A 22219-nucleotide genomic window follows, 5' to 3' on the forward strand; every position below is an offset into this window, starting at 1 on the left:
AAGAAATCCCACATTTTTTATTAACCAGATGGAACAGACAAGTGATAGCTGGTAACCTCATCGTGGCTGAGTTCATCTAATCCAGACAAAAATCAAAGCTAATTCGATATTAAGTTAGCCAGGGGAGCTGTCCTATGGACAAATCCATGGGTTTGGTTGGCCCTTGAGATACCAACACTCGAGCTATAACGATTACGTGTAGCACCGTTATTCTCAAGCTTGCACACTTAAATCCAAACTAATTCAGTGATGGTGTCTGTCTCCAATTCACACTCTCTCACAAATCCCTTTCCACGCCCCTTGAGTGTGTGTCTTCAAATGCAGGTAAATGCACCTTTCAATGTATTTTTCCAAGCATTCCCTTAGACTCCAACTTTCTCCGAGGTTAATCCAAACACCTACTGACTGCAAAGCTACACTTGGGGCTCCTGGGTGGCTCAGTCGGTTAAGCATCTGACTTCGGCTCAGGTCATGATCTCGCGGTCTGTGGGTTTGAGCCCCGCGTTGGGCTCTGTGCTGACAGCTCAGTTTCAGATTCTGTGTCTCCCTCTTTCTCTGACCCTCCCCTGTTCAGGCTCTCTCTCTCTCTGTCTCAAAAATAAATAAATGTTAAAAAAGAAATTAAAAAAAAAAAAGCTACACTTAAGTCTGTTCTGGTTGTTACTCTTGAGCCAGGTCCCACCCAAGACCCTCTGGCCTCCAAGGCAGGGCTATGTGAGGGCACAGAGCATCAATTGAGCACCACTTAGTACCTGGTGTGGCTAGTGCTAGAGATGTAAAAAAGGAAAAAAGCATCATTCCTGCTCCTCATCCATTATTTCAAGAAATATTAATTAAATGCCTTCAATGTTATCAGACACTATGTGACGCACTAGGGATATAGTGACAATGAAATCCCTGCTTTCGTGGAACTTAAGGTCTGGTGGGACAAATAGGGCAGGGGAGGGAGAAGAGAGGAGTAAATGAACAAAGAAGATGTTTGCAATTTTTAAAAATTTAAATTTGTTTATTTTGGGGAGAGACAGAGACAGTGCAAGTGGGGGAGAGGCAGAGAGAGAGAATCCCAAGCAGGCTCTGCACTGCCGGCACGGAGCCCGATGTGGGGCTTGAACCCACAAAACCATGAGATCATGACTGAGCCGACACCAGGAGTTGGAGACGCTTAACCAACTGAGCCACCCAGGCACTCCGTCGTTTGCAAGTTTTGATATGCACTAGAAAGGAAACGGAGAGGGTGATGGGGCCAGAGGGTGAATGGAGGCAAAGCAAGGATCTCTCATGGGATTAGCAGCCAGGGTCCTGGTAGGAAACATGGGGTACGCTCACAGTGGGACACGGAGGGGAGTTTAATACCTTGGAATTAGTAACAGTGGGAGCCATTACCAGCATTATGTCCACCTACAAAAGGAAGAAGGGAGAGCTGATGGGGGGGGCCCATCTGGTGAGAGCTGCCACATGTATGTACACAACGACCAATCAGTGGCAGCGTAGACTGGGATCCAGCTCGCGACTTCCAGCGGCATAGACTGGGATCCAGCTCCCGATTTCCAGTCTAGTCCATTCCCCGTGAGCTTAGTTTCTCGCAGTTACCGTAACAAAGTATCTCAGACTGGGTGGCTTAAAACATCAGCATTGTTATCCTCAGTGTTAGAGGCTAGAAGTCCAAAATCAAGGTGTCTGCAGGGTTGGCTTCTTCTTGGTGGCTCAGAGCGAGAATCTGTTCCATGCCTGTCTTCTAGTTTCCAGTGATGGCTAGCGGTCCTTGGCGTCCCTTGGCTTGCTGCCACATAAGTCCAATCTCTGCCTTCATTGTCACTCGGCCATCGTCCCCGTGTCTGTTTGTGTCCGTATTTCTTCTCCTCTTTTCTTGTTTTTAATGTTTATTTATTTCTGAGAGAGAGAGAGAGAGAGAGAGAGAGAGCGCAAGTGTGGGAGAGGACGAGAGAGAGAGGGAGGGAGATACAGAATCCAAAGCAGGCTCCAGGCTCTGAGCTGTCAGCACAGAGCCCGATGCGGGGGCTCGAACCCATGAACTTCGAGATCATGGCCTGAGCTGAAGTCAGACGCTTAACTGACTGAGCCACCTAGTCAGTCCCATATTTCTTCTCCTCTTATGAGGACACTAGTCATTTTGGATTTAGGGTTCCCTTTATGATCTAATCTTAACTAGTAACATCTTCAGTGACCCTATTTCCAAATAAGGTCGTATCCTGAGGTTTCAGGAAGGACATGAATTTGGGGGGACGCTACAGTACACCTGCTTCTTTCTTCTTTTTCTTTTTTAAAAAGTTTATTTAAAACTTTAAAACTAAAAGCTGCCTGACCTGGGGCTCAAACACATGAACCATGAGATCATGACCTGAGCCCAAACCAAGAGCTGGATGCTTAATGGCCCGAGCCACTCGGACACCCCACCTGCTTCTTTGCAAAGCATTAAGTTTGCAAAATGTCTTTGTCATCTTCTCCTCTTTCTGGGACCCTTTCATGCCGTTTGAACCCCCCACTCCTGCTACAGTATGTGTTCAGAACACGATTGAGTAGCTTCATCGCTTGAAGAAGCAAGGATTGTCCCAGTGAGATGTCGCTGCACACCTACAAGATGGGCAACAATTTTAGAGTGTAATCACAAATCAACTGTTGGGGAGGATGGAAACCGGTGCGATCTCTTTGGGATAAAGGTGTCAGTGTCTCGTAAAGCTGGAGATAAGCACACTTTAGTGCCTTCCTTGGTTACATGTGCTACAAAAGTATGACAGTGCGCATCAGGACACATGTGCAAGAATAAGATGCTTTTTTGGTAATAATCCCCAAGTGGAAACAACTAAATATCCATGGGGCTGCTTTTGCTGTATCTCAAAGGGGTTGGACTATCGTGTTTTCTGTAGAATATAATGGAATACTGTATAGTAATGAATCAATTATGAACACACAACACAGATGAATCTCAGGGTGCCTGGGTGGCTCAGTCGGTTGGGCGTCCGACTTCGGCTCAGGTCATGATCTCGCGGTCCGTGAGTTTGAGCCCCGCGTCGGGCTCTGGGCTGACAGCTCAGAGCCTGGAGCCTGTTTCGGATTCTGTGTCTCCCTCTCTCTCTGACCCTCCCCTGCTCATGCTCTGTCTCTCTCTGTCCCAAAAATAAAGAAACGTTAAAAAAACAAAAACAAAAACAAAAACACAGATGAATCTTAAAGCATACTAATGAACAAAAGAAGCCAATACCATAAAGCGAGATTCCGTTTATATCAAGTTCCAAACTAGGCAAAATTAAACCGTGTGTTTTAAGGATGTAGGATCAGATGACAACACTTAATGAAAAGCAAGGAAATGAATGACGTACAAGTCAGGATAGTCCTATGCTTGTAGGGAGGTAAGGGATGTGATCTGGCAAGGGGCTCACCCAGGAGTTGGCTCCTGAGGTGCTAGAATGTTCCTTTTACAACAGTTTATTTGTTACATGGCATTTATGCTTTCAGCACTTTTCTGTGTGCTTGTTACATTCCACACAAACACATGTAAAATATGGGGGAAGAGCTCCTGGGCTTTGGAACTAGACAAAGAAGCTACTTAGTAGCTGTGCTGTTGAGCTCTGGACACATCACCTTTTAAAGGGGCAAAACCAACCCGTCTTGGAGAGGGGAGACTTGAAACAAAAGCGTGTGAATCTCCTTGTAAGAAAGTTCACTTTTAATTACAGGGAAATTGAAAAAAACCTACCGGAATCTAAAAAGGACCTTTATTTATGCAGGTGCTGTGCTATAAAATATTCTAATCCGCGTTGTTAATGAAGCTGGATTTACAACCTAGTAAACTAAACAAAGAGCTTATGTTTGGTTGAGTAACCAGTTGAGGGTGAAATCTAGTGTGCCTAAGTGACAGTTTTCGCTTTTTTTATTTGTCTTCTATTCAGTGTAAAAAGATGCTGACTCTCTTGCTGTGAAATCACTTTATTCTAAGACACTGTCTTTACCCCTCTGAAGGACAAACTTCATCTTTGGGAAACTTGTTTCATATGGTTGGGAGGAGTCCTAGCGGAGTGCCCGTTAGGAACCAAGCACTACTTTAGGCAGTTTGTAGTTATTAAAACATTTTGTCATGATGTTGTTATCCTTTGAAGACCTCCTTACTTTGTGTTTGTGAAACAAGATGTTGTTCCAGGATCATCTCATATTTTCCCTGCTCCAGCCCTGGAGTCTTAGTCAGTTTTCTAAGGAGTCCTAGGTCCCTTAAGTACAGAATGGTATTTATTTGTTTGTTTGTTTGTTTGTTTGTTTTCCCAAGCAGGCTCTGTGCTGTCAGTGCAGAGCCTGAAGTGGGGCTCGAACCCATGAACGAAGAGCTCATGATCTGAGCCGAAATCCAGAGCATGATGCTTAACTGACTGAGCCACCCAGGTGCCCGGAGAATGGTATTTAGAAGCCAAGAGCTAGGCTTGCTTATTGCTACTGATGTGTGTTGTTGCTTTTAGGCTCTCTCAGCAGACAAGATCAGGAAACACACACACACACACACACACACACACACACACACACACACACATTTATATCTATCTCTATTAAATTAAACATGAGTTCATTCTGACACATTCAATTCTAATCCAATAGCAAAGAGTTCTTGCAAGGGTTATCCTGTTCCATGTTTGTAACCCCCTTCTCCAGCATTGGAAAATTTATTTTTTTTAAATGTTTATTTATTTATTTTGGGAGAGAGGGGGGTAGGACAGAGAGAGAATCCCAGCAGGCTCCTCACGGTCAGCTCAGAGCCCGATGCGGGACTCCATCTCACGGACTGTGAGATCACGACCTGAGCTGAAACCAAGAGTTGGACGTTGAACCGACTGAGCCACCTAGGCTCATTTCACCCAGGGAATCTACTTTTAATCATTTCAAATATGCTTGCTTATAATGAATGTATTGCTGTTTTTTAAAAATATGTATGTTCCACACTTGTATTGGTCTTTGTTCTCCAAGAGCTATAAAAACTCCAGACTTTTTATTTATTTTATTCATTCAACCAACATGTATTTATCAAGCAAATGTGTCAGATAATGTTCTAGGGGTGGGGCTACAGCAGTGAACGAAATATTGTGTTGGTAAAGGAACCGTGGAAAGAGAGAGTAATAGATAGAAGGCTAGGAAACGGCAAAGCTGGGATCTGAACTCAGACAGCCTGGCTCCAGAATTCAGGCTATACCACCTGCCTCTGATTGCTTTTGTAAGTTGCTCTCTGCCTTCTACAAAAGTTTACAACTCTCTTGAATCCAATAAAAATGCCTCTGTCAGTTTCTAAATGTACACAATGCACAGCCTTGTGAATCTCCCACATTTCTTCTCTGAGACTCGGTTTCCAAGTTTGGGAAAATGAAGGTAGTCATTTCGACCTGCTGTGAGGATAAATGAAATTATATGAGATGCCTGGTGCTATTTGTGACAGATCATAGGTATTTAGTGAAGTTAATTTTTTTTTTCTTTTTCAACACGAATGCTATACTATACAATTTCCCCGGAACAGAGAGGGTTTTTTGGTTTTGTTTTTTATTGTTTGTTTGTTTGGTTAACTAGGCTCCACACCCAATGTTGGGACCTGAACTCATGATCCTGAGATCAAGAGTTGTAGGCTTGATTGACTGAGCCAGCCAGGCGCCGCAAGAGTTTTTTACTCGAATTCATTCAATCAATCAACCATTCATTTATACACTTATTCATTCTTACATCCATTCAAAAAGCATTTATTGAGAATGCAATATATATCAGGCCCTCTGCTAGGCATTGTGGATACAGAAATGACACAGCCCTCATTCCCAAAGAGCTCACAGTCAAGAGATAAGCAAAGAGTTACAACACAATCTGATATGTAGCTCGGATGAGAGTTAGAGAAGTGGTCATGGAGGAAGGCTTCCTGAAGGAAGGGGCTTTGTCACAGCAAGGACTGATACAGCAGTTCTGCTGTTAAAGTTGCCAAGAATAAATGAATAAATTAATGGGTGAATGAATTCAATTCAGTTTACCAAGCACTTCATAGAAGATCCTACTGCCCATGGCATTGTGCTCTGAACAGGGAGTGTGCAGATGGAGAGGGGCAGCTCAGGCTCTTAATGAGCTTCTAGTTTATTGGCAGACACAAACATCTATAAAGAGATGTTTTGGGGCACCTGGGTGGCTCAGTCAGTGAAGTGTCCCGCTCTTGATTTTGGCTCAGGTCATGATCTCACAGTTCGTGGGGTTGAGCCCCGAGTGGGGCTCCATGCTGACAGCTGCAGTCTGTTTGGGATTCATTCTCTCTCTCTCTCTCCCTCTGCCCCTCCCCAGCTTGCACTCCTTCTCAAAATAAACTCAAAAAGAGAGAGAGAGAGAAAGAGAGAGAGAGAGGATGTTTCAATAGCATGTAGAGAATTCTATAGGGTAGGCAAGCTGCTTTGATAATAAGAAAACAGAGGGGGTTCTAAGCTCTATTAGTAGATGAAGGGTGACTCTCAGGTTTTAATGTAGGCTTCCTAGAATGAACTTCTTGAGTCTTGGATATATTCAGCAGGTGAATAGAAGTCATTGACAGCTTCAGATCAGAGGATTAATATGGTCAAATTTGTATTTGTGGTAGGATGGGGGGTGCAAAGGGGAAAGAAAGTCTAAAATCAACGACACCAGCAAGGAGGCTGAATTATGAAAAGGAGGCTTGTGGTGGACGTTTGATCCGGAGACAGAATTTGACAGTGGTTGCAATTCTCAGGGAGAGTATGTAGACAGCAAGGTGGACGGATGTGCTTCTTGGAACCAACACTCTTTAAGCAGCTGGCAGAGAAAAAGCTGGAAGGACACCTAAAGAGGAGAGTCCGGAGCAGAACCTGGGAGTCCGAATGAATAAGGAGAAGACGCAGACAAGGAGGACCAGGAAGGAGGGCGCAGTTGTGCCCAGTGCTGTATAGAGAAAGGTTCCAAAGCATCCGTTCGATCTGGCCTAGGTGACCTATGCCAGAACAGTCTCCGTGTCAGTGGTGCAGGCGGCAGTCCCACTGCAATAAACAGTGAATGAGGGAGTAGAAAAAGTGAATGAAGAAACCAAGCGCTGTGCCCTCACTTGCCCTGGGAAATTCCAGGGCCGACGTCGGGAGCTGTTGCGGAGGAAGGGCCTTCCCGACAGGGCTCGGGATGCAGCCTGGGAAGCCTGTCAGCCTCCCAGCCCTCAGGTAGGCGCGGCTCCAAGGTCAGGGTCACCTCGGGCCTCCAGGCAACCCGTCACCTTGACGACCAACTGGGAAAAAAAAAAAAAACCCGGAAGGGGCGGAAGCATTCAGGTTATCTCGCGATATGTGGCAGGTCGGGGCCGGCCTTCCGGGCCTGGAGGCCGAGGCCGGCTCTCGCGAGACTTGCCTGGAATCGAAGCGCGGGGCCCGACCTTAAGGAAAGTGGGAGCTGCGGGTGGGGAACATGTCGGACTCCGAGCTCGGCAGGAAGTGGGACCGGTGCATGGCGGATGCGGTCGTGAAGATAGGTGAGAAGCCTCTCGCCCCTGCAGACCCCTCCCGGAGCGGAGCGGCCGGCTCCAGGCCCCGCTGACCAGGAGAGCGGGAGGGAAGCCCCTGGGGAGGTCAGGCCGACCGGCCTGGTCCAGCTCCTCCGGCCAAGGCGAGCTGCCCGAGCCGGGCGGGGGGTCACTCGGGCGGCGGGGGCCCCGGCCGGAGGACCCTGGGCGTCCGCGCGAGGTGGGAGGGGAGGAGTCGCAGCCCCGAGGGAATAGGGGACGGTCGGGCTGGCAGGTGGCAGGAGAGGTGCAGAGCTCATCGAGTAAAAAGCGGTCTGCAGGGCACAACCTCGTGCCAGAGGCTGGAAATTCTCCTCGGGGGCCGCATCTCCCGCACGGGGAGTGGAGTCGGGTCAGGGTCACAATGCTGTCCTGCCGAGACAAGTGCCTTCTAAAGAAGGTCATGGGGAGCGTTTTATAGACACCGACAGGCCCTCACGGGAGTTGCTGTCATTCCCGAGTTGTATTTATTTGATTATCTGATTTATTGGCATCAGAGTAGTCTGCGCCCTGAAATTGGAGACATAGTGATCTGGAATGAGAATAGCCCAGGGAAATAAGAGATTGGACACTTCTTGGTTCTCGATGTAACTACGCGGAGCCTGTTAACATGTGCTCAGTGACGACACAGATTATGAAGTCACTGCATGGAGGGGAGGGGAAAGACGGAAGCTAATTTATTGAGCGTGTACTAAGTGCCAGACACTGCGCTCGGTGCGCAACTTAATACATTATCTCACACCGGTAGTGAAACGGGGAGGCAGGTGAATGAATTGGTCCAGGGTCTAATAAATGACAAAGTTTCTAATAAGTAGCAAAGTTGGAAACTTAACTCACGTTTTCTGACTTCAAGCCTCATGCTCGCTCTTTGATACTAATTTTTATTATCCAGATTTGATATTTTTGTATGGAAAATTTAAGAGGATTTAAGATTGTGCCCATTGAATGAAAATGTTGAAAGAGACTTAAGATGATAAGCACCGTCAGAACAGAGATGCTTTCTGGTTTATTCATTGCTGTATCTCCTGCCCCTTTCTAGGTTTTCCAGTGCTTAATAAAAATTGTTGAGAATAAGTTAATAAGTGGAGTACTACTTACTTGATCAAAGCTGTCACTTCACCCTTGAATTTACTTACCAGCCGTGTGATTTGGGGCAAGTTGTTTAACCCTCTCGCCCTCTTGTTTCCTCATTTGTAAACGGACAATAGTAATTATTACTATCTCACAGAGTTATTAAGACTGCGAGTTAGTCTAAGTAAAGGCTTGAGTACGAATCACTGAAGAATGAGTTATTCTGTAAGTGAGCCAAGAAATACAGTTTCTGTGACTGTAAACAGCTCACATTTAGGGGTGAAGATGTAACCGTGGATATCTATGGCCACAATAAGGGAGGTGTGTGGGTGGCTTAGTGGGTTACGTGTCCAATTCTTGATCTCAGCTCAGGTGATGATCTCCCAGTTCCCGGGATCGAGCCCTGAGTCGGGCTCTGTGCACACAGCACGGAGCCTGCTTGGAATTCTCTCTCTCCCTCTCTCTCTGTCCCTCCCCAGCGTAGACGCACTCTCTCTCTCTCTCTCCTCTCTCTCTTCCTCTAAATAAGTAAATAAATAAAAACCAAGCCACAGGAAGTATTACACAGTATGATGGCAGTAGTTAAGAGGGGGAGGCAGACAGCTGAGTTGGAAATTACCAACTCTCGCCCTTCACCCCCATCCTCTCTACTTTTGTAGCTTTGGGTAGGCTCGCTTCCTTCACTCTGAAATGGAGATTAAAAAAAAAAAAAAACCCAAACAGATTTACCGAAAAGGATTAGGAAGATTGAAGGATAGTGAAGTAATAAGATACTTAGCCCAGTGCCTGGCACTTCCACCGTCAGCAGACGGTAGTAGTAATCACTGTTGGTGTTGATGTTGTTGTGCTGCTCAGGATCAACTGAGGCAGTGAGTAGCGTCACTGTCATTCATGAGGTGGGACACTGGTGGGGGGTGGGGGAGACAGGGGTGAAACAGTTAAATGGGGGCACAGTGACACACGATTACAGATAAAAGTTAAAAAGAGTGACTCAGGCTCCTTCTGCTGTAGAGCTGTTATGAACCAGGTAAGTGCCGTGATGGGCTGAGGTCATCCAGCGAGAGTTTGCAAGGAAAATGGGCTTTCACCTGACCTTTGGAGAATGACTTGGACTTGGATAGGCTGGGAGGGTGGGGGAATTTGAACAGAGGCCCAGTTGAACTTTTATAGAGCAGGACACTGAAGCGTGGAGAGGTTAAGAAGCTAGGTGTGGGGGAGCAGGGGTTAGAACGCAGCTATTCTGAAGTCAGCATCCCTCCTCCCTGAAGAAGGGTGGTTTAGGTGGAGTCAGAATTGTGAAATGTCTTAGAGAAATTCCACTTTGTCTTAAAGGCTTTTGAGTTGCCTTTGGCTTTTTCACATGCATTCTGCATATTCCACACAGGCTGTCTTAAAAATCTTGTTACTTTCTGCCTCTAGGGCTCATTAGTTCTAGGCTGGTGTAGAATCATGGGATGGTTTTAAGCAACAAATATTTACTGGGTTCTGGGCCAGTCAGTGGGCAAATGGAGAAGCAGAAGGCATTTCATTTGCCTCAACAGGGAATTGATGTGATATCAATGGAATTTTGGTATGATTGTTCTGGCAGTGTTTTATAAAGAACAGATCAGGAGTTGAGGAAGCCAACGGTACTGTGAGTGTGGAGCAGTGAACGCCTGCACTGTTAGACCAGAAAGGAATGAGTATATTTGAGAAACTTCAGACTTTGTTCCCCATTTATAAAATGGAGACAGTAATTCCCACCTCCTCTAGGCTAGAACAGTGCCAGATTCATAGTAGGAACCCAGTAAATGCTGTTTTCTTCATCTTTGTCTCCAAATGGTTAACTTTGCCTTATTCCATTTCTTGCAAAGAGGACTCCAAGGTTAGAATGTGGTTAAGGGGTGATTCATTGGCCAGAACTTGGAAGTAAAAAGTAACAAGACTCATAACTGATCACGGGGGTGGCAGGAGAGAGACCAATGAGAGCAAAGATCGTGATTTTGGTTGCTTTTCTGCTTACATGGTTGAATTGTTTGAGAATGATCATGCAGTTGAGAAGGAGGCTTTCATTTTGCAGAAGAAACTGAGTTCAGATCTGCAGGGCACAGTCCCTTTAGCAGGGGGACTTAGAGAAAGGGCGTAAGAGGGATGAAGCGCCAGAGCACTTGGGGAGGCTTTAGTCTGAGAGATCTTTGAGACGGTGCAGATGCACACACTCTGTAGTGAGTGTCGGTTCCTATTCCCGTAGGCAGTGAGGTTATGGTACTCTAAACCTCTTTGGCTGCTTGCTTCCTGGTCCTGCAGAACAGAGGTGGAGACTCAGAGCGGCGGCCTGCGGTAAGATAGGTTTTATAGCAGATGCAGGCAGGGAAGAAGGGCCAACAATGGGCTTTCAGCTGGATCTTGGTAATGTCATGCTCTGGCTTGACCAAGACGGAAGGGAAGCCAGGGTGATGGACAGCTCCCTTTGTGAGCTCTTCTCTGGCTGCCTTAGACCTGAAGTGTTTTTGTTCTCTTCTCACTGGTTTGCTAAAGAATGAGTATTTTCATTGCTCGTGTTTAGCTAAGATAAGGTAATACGTCTGAGTTAAAGAGCACATAAGCTTGTACTTTAGACAGTTCTTAAAGCAAAAAAAAAACAAACAAAACAAACAACCCCCCCCCCCCCCCAAACTGCCCTTCAAGGAGCTCTTACTCTGAAGCTTGGGCAGTGCCTCAACAGAAAAGTCTCCTATGATTTCGTCCTGTAGGAAGAGCTATATTTACTCACGAATACCTTTCCCCTGCCCTTTGCAGTTTTATTTTCCCTGTTAATTTTGGTTTTAAAATATCTATTTTGTGTGCGCGGTAGGATAGGTGGTTTCTAATACGGTTTGACCTAATATATTGAACCCATGAATCAAACAAAACAAAACACAACACATGCTTCCCTGTAATAGGCACAATAGGCCATTGTTCCTGACACATCTGTTTCTCTCTTTCAGCCCTTGTTCCTTTCTTTTCCTTTCTCCCCCTCACATTTTTACCCTCTTCTCTTTGGCCTCTGTTCTTATTCCTGCCACTCATATGCATTGCCTAGTTCCTCCATAAAAGTTTGAAATTAATGTATCTTTTTTTTTTTTTAAATAAACTTGTTCGTGCCCTGTTTGTTCTCCTTCACAGCACTGATTTTTCTTAATAGCACATATCACCATCTGAAATTTGCGATTTGTTTCTTTACTTGAATGTGAACTCATGAGACTCAGAGACTTTTTTTTTTGTTCACTGTTGATCCCCTAACCCCTGGCCTAGAGGAGGCATACAATAATTACTGTTAAATGAATGACATGTATTGCTGAGAATTTTGCAGACTGCATTCTCTGCCCATATTTGCTCCTCCTCAGTGTGTTGATTAACTGAATGAATTAGCATTTAAATTAAAAAGCCGGAGGAGATTTCACGTGAATTTCTGCCAGTTCACATCTTCGATCATGTGTCCCTGTGATCTTGGGACTTTTACCAACTTTTTATTTCATCTGGGGATATAAATGCTTGTCAGTAGATCTTAATAATAAACTAGTATGAGAGATGCCTGGGAGTAGTCAGCAAAGAAACATGAAGCAGAGAGCACTTTTGTATTTGAAAAGTAGAGGGTGATGTTGGTTTAAGTCGTAGTGCCAAAGCCTTATTGCAGGAAATTAAAAAGGAGTGAAGAATATTACATTTTATGAATGGCATGTTCCATTAGGGTTTTTTTTGTTTTTTTTTTTTAAGTTTATTTCTTTATTTTGAGAGAGACAGAGCTCAAGCTGGGGCAAGGGCAGAGAGAGAGAGGGAGAAGCTTAAGCAGGCTGCAGTGGTCAGCACAGAGCCCATTGTGGGGCTTGAACCCATGAAACCGTGAGATCATGACCTGAGCCAAAATCAAGAGTCGGATGCCCAACTGACTGAGCCACCCAGGTGGCCCATATTCCGTTAGTTTTTATATAAATGCATCGTTAATGGTTTTTTGCTAATTTTATGGATTTATTGTGTGTGTTTTTTTTTTTAAGTTTATTTATTTTGAGAGAGAGAGAGGGAGAGAGAATATCCCAAGCAGGCTCTGTGCTGTCAGCGCAGAGCCCATCTCAGGGCTCGATCCTGTGAACTGCAAGATCATGACCTGAGCTGAAACCAAGAGTCAGACGCTTCACAGACTGAGCCACCCAGGCGCCCCTTATGGGTATATTTTTAAGTTTTATCAGATTTCTTGAATGCTCTGGTTTTCTTTCTCCACTCCGTTCACGGGCTGTGTTGTTTGTTTTCCTTGTACGTACTGAGTAATTTGTCTTGTGTGTACCCACATGAATAAATCACACATTCTTGTTAACAAGTACAGAAAGCATTGTGTCCTGCCAAAGTAGAGGGCTTAAAAGCTCTGGGACAAGCTGGTGCCCTCAGCTTGTGCTCGTCAGTCTGGACTGGATGGGCAGTTGTATGTTTTCTGTTTCCCTGGGAAAATAAGATTCCAGATGAGAAAATCCCAGCTATGAGACTTAGGGAGGTACTTCCCTGTGACTTGAGAATTTCTGAGCCCTGCAAGCGTGGGTCATGGAAGCACTGCCATTGCCCCCAGAGCCTTGTTATAATTCACTCAAGTGCTAGGTCTGTGCCAGGCTATGACCTCACACCAAGCTGATGTCTGTGTGAGTGGCCAGGGTTGCAGGTTTGCCTGAGGAGGCTTTGAGGAACATCTGATTCTGGTACCTCCCGGGTTCACATGGGGGTCCTGGCATCCCTAGTGTGACTTGCGAAGTTCTAAAATTGACCGTATCCCTTTTCCCCACGTTTCGTTCCCACTGTGAGACCAGAGTATGGAATATCTAGTCTTCTAACCTGTGAATTGGTGGGGAGATCTCAAAGAGATCTTAGTTTTCTTAGTAGCAAGGAAAAGTGCAAGCCATGGACATGTGCAAGCACCCTTAGAATGTATTCCATTCAGCGGACCACGGGGGCATTCGCATTCTTGTACTTTTCCTTTCCTTGATTTTTTTCATTAGAAATAAATATACCAAAAAACAAAACAAAACAAACAAAAAAAGAAAGAAAACAATATACTAAGGGGTGTGCACCTGGCTCAGTCAGTAAAGTGTGTGACTCGATCTCGGGGGCCTGAGTCTGAGCCCCACGTTGGGTGTAGAATTTACTTTAAGAAAGGAAGGAAGGAAGGAAGGAAGGAAGGAAGGAAGAAAGAAAAAGAAAGAAAGAAAGAAACAAGTAAGTACCTATCTGTGCCTCAGTTTCTTCATCTATAGAATGGTAGTACCTTCCTCAGAGGGTTGTTATGAGTAAGGATAAAATGAAATACTCTCTATAGAGCTGATTAAGATATTACCTGTATTTGGGGGCGCCTGAGTGGCGCAGTCGGTTGAGCGTCCGACTTCAGCCAGGTCAAAAATAAATAAACATTGAAAAAAAAATTAAAAAAAAAAAAAAAGATATTACCTGTATTTGAAAAATATTAGCTCCAAGCATGTAAATGAAGGATAGCAGTCATAAGTTAAAATAGGTAACACGTTTGCTTTTATTTTGCTATTGTGGGTAGTACTGAAGCCTAATGATCAGTATTGCAGCTTATATATATACTAGCGATCATTCATGTATGTGTCCCCAAACAATTTCATACCAGGCCTTGTGGAAAGCCTGGGGGGTGAAGTGCACAGGTAGTAGGCACTGGCCTTACCCTGGCTCACCTTCTGGAAGAAGGAGTTCCATCTTGGAGAATATGTTGGCATTTAGTAGGTGGACCGGGTGGACAATTGTATTCTAGGCCTTGGAAACTGTCCAGGCGGTGTCCCAGAGGACAGAGAGGCTTTGACTTCTTCAGGGAATGATGATAATGGCTACCATTTATTGGACACTGTGCCAGATTCTGGCATCTTACATTACATTTTACACACATTATCTCAATTCTTTAAAAAACAGTTTTGTTTTGTTTTTTAATGTTTATTTTAGGGAGATGGAGAGAGAGAGAGAGGCAGAGACAGAGCATGAGCCGGGGAGGGGCAGAGGGAGGGGGAGACAGAATCCGAAGCAGGCTCCGGGCTCCTAGCTGTCAGCATAGAGCCCGATGCGGGGCTCGAACTCCTGAATTGTGAGATCATGACCTGAACCAAAGTCGGACACTTAACTGACTGAGCCACTCAGGTGCCCCTATCTCATTTAATTCTTATACCCTTATGGGTACTCTCCCCTTTTTTCCCCATTTTTTTTATTGTGATGAAATATACCATCTGAGCCATTTAAAATGTATAATTAAATGATATTCAATACGTTCATAATGTTGTGCGGTTATGCCACCATCCATCTCCATAACTCTTCCTTTTGTAAAACTGTAACTCCTTTTACCCATTTAACAACAACTCCCTCCAGCCCCTGGCAACCTCCATTCTTTCTGTCTCTGATTTTGTCTACTCTAAGTACTTCATATACATCGAATCATACAGCCCTTGTCTTTTTGAGACTGGTCTCTTTCACTTTGTGTGATGCCCTCAAGGTTCATCCATGTTGTAGGATATATCAGAATTTCCTTCCTTTTTAGGTCTGAATAAGATTCCACTGTGTGTGTGTGTGTGTGTGTGTGTGTGTGTGTGTGTGTGTGTGTGTGACATTTTGCTTATTCACCTGTCGATGGGCACTGTTGTGAATAACGCTGCTATGAACATGGGTATATAGCTGACCTTGCTTTCAGTTCTCTTGGGTATATACCCGGAAGTGGAATTGTTGGATCATATTGTAATTCTGTTTTTTACCATTTTGAGGATCTGCCCTCCTGTTTTCCACAGCAGCTGTACCATTTTACATTCCCACCTGTACTGCACTAGAGTCCCAATTACTTCACATCCTCACTGACACTTGTTATTTCCTTCCTTCCTTTCTTTTTATTTTAAAGTTTATTTATTTATTTTGAGGGAGAGAGCGCACTCACACCCTGCTCATGAATGAGATCATGACCTGAGCTGAAATCAAGAGTTGGATGCTCAACAGACTGAGCCCCCAGGCACCCCCCATTTCTTCTTCTTCTTTTTTTTTTTTTTTTAATATTTATTTTTGAAGGAAAGAAAACGAGCACCTGGGGGAAGGGCAGAGAGAGAAGGAGACACAGACTCTGAAGCAGGCTCTAGGCTCTGAGCTGTCAGCCTAGAGCCCAACGCGGGGCTCGACCTCAGGAGCTGTGGGATCATGACCTGAGCCGAAGTCGGATGCCCAACCGACTGAGCCACTCAGGCTCCCCCCCCCCTTTCATTTTTTAATAGTAACCATCCTAATGGGTGTAAGCTAGTATCTCATTGTAGTTTTGATTTTCATTTCCCTGATGATTAGTGATGTTGAGCATCTTTTCATGTGATTACTGGTCATTTGTATGTCCTTGAAAATGTCTATTCAGGTCCTTTGTCCATTTTTGAATTGGTTTATTGTTGTGTTTTAGGAGCTCTCTATATATTCTGGATATTAACTCCTTATCAGATAGATGATTGGTATATATTTTCTCCCATTCTGTGGATGTCTTTTAACTCTGTTAATGTTGTCTTTTGAATCACACAGTTTAAACATTTTTGTGAAGTTCAGTTTGTCTGCTTTTCCCCTTGTTGCCTGTGCCTTTGGTGTCCGAATGGGAAAAACTCCGTTTCTTCTTTATTCCCACACTCGCAGTACATCTGGCACCTGACGTTTGGGTTTTCCACAGCAAGTGGCTCCCTGACCCCAGCTGAGTGTCTTATAATTCAGTTCAATTCTGACACTCACTGGACCCCATGGGTTAGGGCTCAGTCACGTAAGACCACCCCGCCTCAGATGCCAGTCCCAAGTCCATGCTGTTGCCTGTGCTTCTGGCTGGCTGGCTATGAATCACAATTCCCATGACCCCCTCCTAGGGATTGATAATTTGCTAGAATGGCTGGCAGAACTCAAGGAAACAGTTTACTTACTAGATTACCAGTTTATTACCAAGGATATTAAAGACCATGAATGGACCGCCAGATGAAGAGACACACAGACTGGGGACCTGAGGTCCAAAGTGCAGGAGCTTCTGCTTCTGTGGAATTGGGGTGTGCCACCCTCCTGGCACGTAGATATGTTCACTGACCTAGAAGTTCTCAGAACCCATACTTTGGGGATTTTTATAGAAGCTTCATCGTGAAGGCCTGATCAGTCATTAACTCACTTTCCAGTCCCTCTTCCCTTCTGAGAGGATGCAGGGTGGGGCTGCAAATTCCAGGCTTGGCTTGGTCTTTCCCGTGACCAGCTCCCACCCTGAAGCTATCCAGGAGCTCCGAGATTTGCCTCATTAGAACCGACACTCCTATCACCCAGGAAATTCTGAGGGATTTAGGAGCGCTGCCAGGAATTGGGGGCAGAGACTAATATATGTATTTTTTGTTATTTCAGTGTCGTATCCAAGAAATCATTGCCAAACCCGATATTGTGAAGCTTTTGCCCTGACTTTTCTCTAAGGGTTTTTTAGCTTTTACATTTAGGTCTTTGATATGTATTGAGTTAATTTTTGCATATAGTGTCAGATAAGGAAGGATCCAGTGTCATTCTTTTGCATGTGGATCTCCAGTTTTCTCTGCACCGTTTGTTGAAAAGACTGCTGTTCCCTATTGAATGATCTTGGCACCCTAGTGAAAAGTGATTTGACCATGTATGCAAGAGTATATTTCTGTGCTCATTATTTTATCCCATTGAGCTGTATGTCGTCTTTATGCCAGTACCACATGGTTTTGATTCCTGTAGCTTTGTAGTAAGTTTTGAAATTAGGAAGTGTGGGCCCTGCAGATTTGTTCTTTCTCAAGATTATTTTGGCTATTCAGGGTCCCTTGAGAGTCCATGTGCATTTTAGATTGGTTGTTCTACTTCTGCAGAAAACTTCTTAGGATTTTGATTAAGGATTGCATTGAATTTTAGATTTAGAATTTTAGATCGAATCTAAATTTGTTTCTAGTTAACAAATAGAATACTGCTTATTAGTATTCAATACTATTTATATTTATAATATTTATATATATATATATTTTTAATTTTTTTTTTTCAACGTTTATTTATTTTTGGGACAGAGAGAGACAGAGCATGAACGGGGGAGGGGCAGAGAGAGAGAGGGAGACACAGAATCGGAAACAGGCTCCAGGCTCTGAGCCATCAGCCCAGAGCCTGACGCGGGGCTCGAACTCACGGACCGCGAGATCGTGACCTGGCTGAAGTCGGACGCTTAACCGACTGCGCCACCCAGGTGCCCCTATAATATTTATATTAATACTATTAGTATTAACACCATTTATTCTGTTATAGAATACTATGGTATGGATATACCACATTTTGGTTGTCCATTGCCAGTTTATGGACATTTACGTTGTTGATACTTTTTGGCTATTACGGATAATGCTGCTGTGATCAAGTGTACAAGTTCTTACCTGAATGTATGTTTTCATTTCTCTTGGGTGTGTATGTATCTAGGAGTGGAATTGTTGGGTTGTGTGGCAACTCTTTGCGTAGCGTTGAGAAAAACCATGGAATGTGGGGCTGAAGACTGACATGGTTGGATTTCTGATTTCAGAAAGATGAATGAAGTAGAAAGGACCGAGATGAAGGCAAGGAGATCGGTTAGTATATTACTGCAAGTTCATGCCAAAGATGAGGTGGTCCAATTAGAGGAAATCAAAACCAAGATGGGGCCAGAGGAGTGGAACGGAGACAGATGTCACAGATGTCACGGTGTCATGCAATGGTCATATTTATGGAACCTGAAATGCTCATGAGCAGGAGGAGTCAGGGTGATGCCAAGCCTATGTAAGTGGAGAATGGCTTTGCCCTTGACAGGTGGGGAGCCCAAGCAACATTTTACGGTTTATTAATTTCTGGTATGTCTGGAGATGGGTCTCTGGTGATATGCAGCTCAGTCAACAGAGATGAAATTGCTTTTGCCCTGCAGTAATCTTCATGAAAAGAAAGGGTTTGGCCTTATTTCTTCCTTGTTAAGAAAGTAGGACAGAAATGACTTAGCAGCTGACTTGCCTTTGAATTAGCCAGCAGGTTTTGTGTATTCCTCCAATAATCGATCAAGTGTAGTGAAATTAATTGTTAAGGCTATTTTTTTAAGGCCACTTTCATGTTTAAAAAAATGCTGTACCGAAAGAGGCCATTGAGTAAGGTCATGGAAAAAGGAGCAAATTATTGTTTGTCTTTAAATATCAGTTCATCTGATAAATGTGGGTTACCACAAAGTATTGGTGGTTCACCAAAAATTGCCTTTTGGTAGCCTGTGTTTGGAAACTGATACGTTTCCATTTCATGGAGTGATATCACTTAGGCTAAACTAAAATACTTCAAAGGTTTTTGGTTGTTTGTAGGTTTGGGTTTCAAATTAGTACATGTTAATTGTTGAATCGGTCACCATATTTTGTTTGCTATGTGTATTTCTAAACAGTTTTTGAGAGCAAAAATACTTTTTCCATTTGCGACAGCAATATGGATAATGGAACATTGTGATCTTGCTAGAGGAGAATTTTCTGTTAGTATTATAGAATAATGTAATTAGGCACCGTATGGAACTTGAAAACATATTTAAATTTTTGTTCTGGCTGTGGTTTTATGCTTTCCTAAAATGTGGCCTGAAACCGTTTATTAGTAAATATGCTGAATTGCTTTCTCTGGCAAGTGCATTTCAGTGTTGAATCCAAGTGAAAATACAAATATTTACTTATAAAAGTCTTTTGGCGTGGTAATATTTTTACTACAGCCATTGACCCACTAGTAAAATGTTAGGGCATTGCTAGATTGGATCCTGTTTATTTAAAGGCCAAGAGAGGGAAAGAGAGCGGAAGCTAACATTAAGTGAATGCCTGTTATGTGTCACCGTATTTGTTACACTAACATATTATCCCTTTTCTACCCTCCTAGCAACTCAGTGAGGAAGTTTATATTCTCTCTCTTTTTCTAGCAAGAAAAACAATGCTCAAAGATTTTTATAGAAATTGAGAAGCTGATTTTTAAATCTAAATTAAAATGTAAACAATCCAAAGTAGCCAGGGCAATTTTTAAAAAGAAAAGCAAAGTTGGAAAATTAACATTACCTGACATCAAGACTTACTACAAAGCTACAGTAAACAAAGTGTGGTATTGGAGAAGGGAAACACATCTAGATCAGTGTCCAGAAATAGACCCATAAATATATGGTCAATTAAAGATGATGCCAAGGCAGTTTAATGGGAAAAAGAAAATCTTTTCAACAGATGTGCTAGAATAACGGGAAATCCATATCCAGAGAAAAAAATAAACCTCATTATTGTGCATAAGAATTAACTCGAAAGGATCACAGACCTAAATGTAAAATGTAAAACTATAAGACCTCCGGAAGAAAACATAGGGGAAAAAATTTCTGTGACCTTGAGTTTGGAAAAGATTTCTTAGGTCATGAAAGCAAAAGTCACTAAGGAAAAAAATGATATGTGGCATTTGGTCAAAATCTAAAACTTTTGCTCTTTGTTTTGTTTTTTTAAATTTTTTATGTTTATTTATTTTTGAGAGAGAAAGAGAGAGAGAGCACGGCAGGGGAGGGGCAGAGAGAGAGGGAGACACAATCCAAAGCAGGCTTCAGGTTGTGAGCTGTCAGCACAGAACCTGACGCGGGGCTCGAACTCCCGAATGGTGAGATCATGACCTGAGCCGAAGTTGGGCACTCAACCGACTGAGCCACCCAGGCGCCCCAAACTTTTGCTCTTTGAAAGACGGCATGAAGAGAACAAAAAGGCAAGCCACAGAATCGGAGAAAATATTTGCAATACATTATATCTGATAAAGGGCCTGTTTCCATAATAAAGAAAGAACTCTTAAAATTCAATACTAAGAAGACAGCCCATTTAAGAAAATGGGTAAAAGGGGCGCCTGGTGGCTCAGTCGGTTAGGTGTCCGACTTCGGCTCAGGTCACAACTTCATGGTTTGTGGGTTCAAGGCCCACGTTGGACTCTGTGCTGACAGCTCAAAGCCTGGAGCCTGCTTTGGATTCTGTGTCCCTGTCGCCCCCCCCCACCCCCCCCACCTTCCCCACTGATGTTCTGTCTGTCTCTCTCAAAAACAAACATTAAACATTTTAAAAATGGGTACAGTGTTTGAAAAGAATCTTCACAAAAGAAATTATTGTGCTAATGGCAAGTAAGCACATGATAGGATATTCAACTTCGTTGGTCATTGGGGAAATGCAAATTAAAATCGTGAGGAGATAGATCAGCCTCCACACCCGTTAAAATAGTTAAAAAGACTGACAACACCCCCTAAAATTTGACTGGGATGTGGAGCAGCTGGAGTTGTGCACAGTTGATGGGGTTGTATGTTGGTGCATCCACTTTGTAAAACCATCTGGTGGTTTCTTATAAACATACCATCTAGTCATTGTACTCCTAGGTATTTACCCAAGAGAAACGAAAACGTTTGCTCACACAAAGTGTGCATGTATGTGACTATATGAATATTCGTAGCAGCTTTATTCATGATGCCCCCAAACTGGGAAGGACCCATATGTCCATCAGCAGGTGAATGGGTAAACAAAATCCAGACTATCCATAAAGTGGACTATTCGGTAGTAAAAGGAACAAGTACGAATACAGACAGCAAGATGTATACCTTTCAGAATCATTCTGTTGGAGCTAGACACAGAAGACATTTGTACATACACTTCTAGAAAATGCAAACCAATCTGTGATGACAAAGCAGATAAGCGTTTGCCTGGGGCGAAGGGTGGAGGGCAGGGTGGACTGCAGAGGGGCACCAGGAAACTTCCAGGGGTGGCAGCACTGTTCGGTTTCACGATGGTTGTGGCGGTTTCACAGGCGTAGATGCTTGTCAAACTCATACTCTTTTTTTTTTTTTTTGTTAATTTTTTTTTTTTTAACGTTTTATTTATTTTTGAGACAGGGAGAGACAGAGCATGAACGGGGAGGGTCAGAGAGAGGGAGACACAGAATCTGAAACAGGCTCCAGGCTCTGAGCTGTCAGCACAGAGCCCGACGCGGGGCTCGAACTCACGGACCGTGAGATCATGACCTGAGCCGAAGCCGGCCACTTAACCGACTGAGCCACCCAGGCGCCCCAAACTCATACTCTTTAAGTAGGTGCGGTATATTCTGCACAAATTATACTTCGAAAAGTAATTTAAGACAAAAAAGATGAGAATGAAAAAAATGAAAAGTACTCCGTGTTGGTGAGGATAAAAACAACCAGGACCCTCAGACTCTGCCTGTGGGAGTATTGATCAGTGAACCTCTTGGGAAAACTGGCAGTATCTGCTAAAGCTGACCGTGTGTCTGCCCTGTGACACAACAGTTTCATGCCGAGGTATCTACCCAACAAACATGCGTGCATGTGTTCACCAGACGTCTTATACTAGAATGTTCATAGAACACTGTTCATAATAGCACTGACTGGAAACTACCCAAATGCCCATCACTGGAGTGGATAAGTAAATCGTGGTATATTGATGTGATGGAATACTCTATGGCAATGATAATGAACGACCCACAGCTGTTCGCAAATGTTAGACTAAAGTACTTGCTGTGTGATTCCATTTATGTAAGTTTAAAAGCAGGCAAAACTACTCTATACTATTAGAAGTCAGAATATGATTACCCTTGGATAGAGAG

The 22219-nt window shown here is 43.8% G+C and overlaps 1 protein-coding gene across 1 annotated transcript in view; it reads left to right on the forward strand.

Moving 5' to 3' along the window:
- The first annotated feature begins 7334 nt into the window (after positions 1–7334).
- The window catches only part of MICOS10 (mitochondrial contact site and cristae organizing system subunit 10), a 35071-nt gene continuing 20186 nt past the window's right edge, over positions 7335–22219 (forward strand). Inside the window, exon 1 of the mRNA XM_045475883.1 lies at positions 7335–7486. Coding sequence (XP_045331839.1) covers positions 7423–7486 — 64 coding nt within the window. The 5' untranslated portion in view covers positions 7335–7422. The remainder of the gene's footprint in view (positions 7487–22219) is intronic.

Source organism: Leopardus geoffroyi, chromosome C1 (genome assembly GCF_018350155.1).
Source record: "Leopardus geoffroyi isolate Oge1 chromosome C1, O.geoffroyi_Oge1_pat1.0, whole genome shotgun sequence".
NCBI classification, from domain to species: domain Eukaryota; kingdom Metazoa; phylum Chordata; class Mammalia; order Carnivora; family Felidae; genus Leopardus; species Leopardus geoffroyi.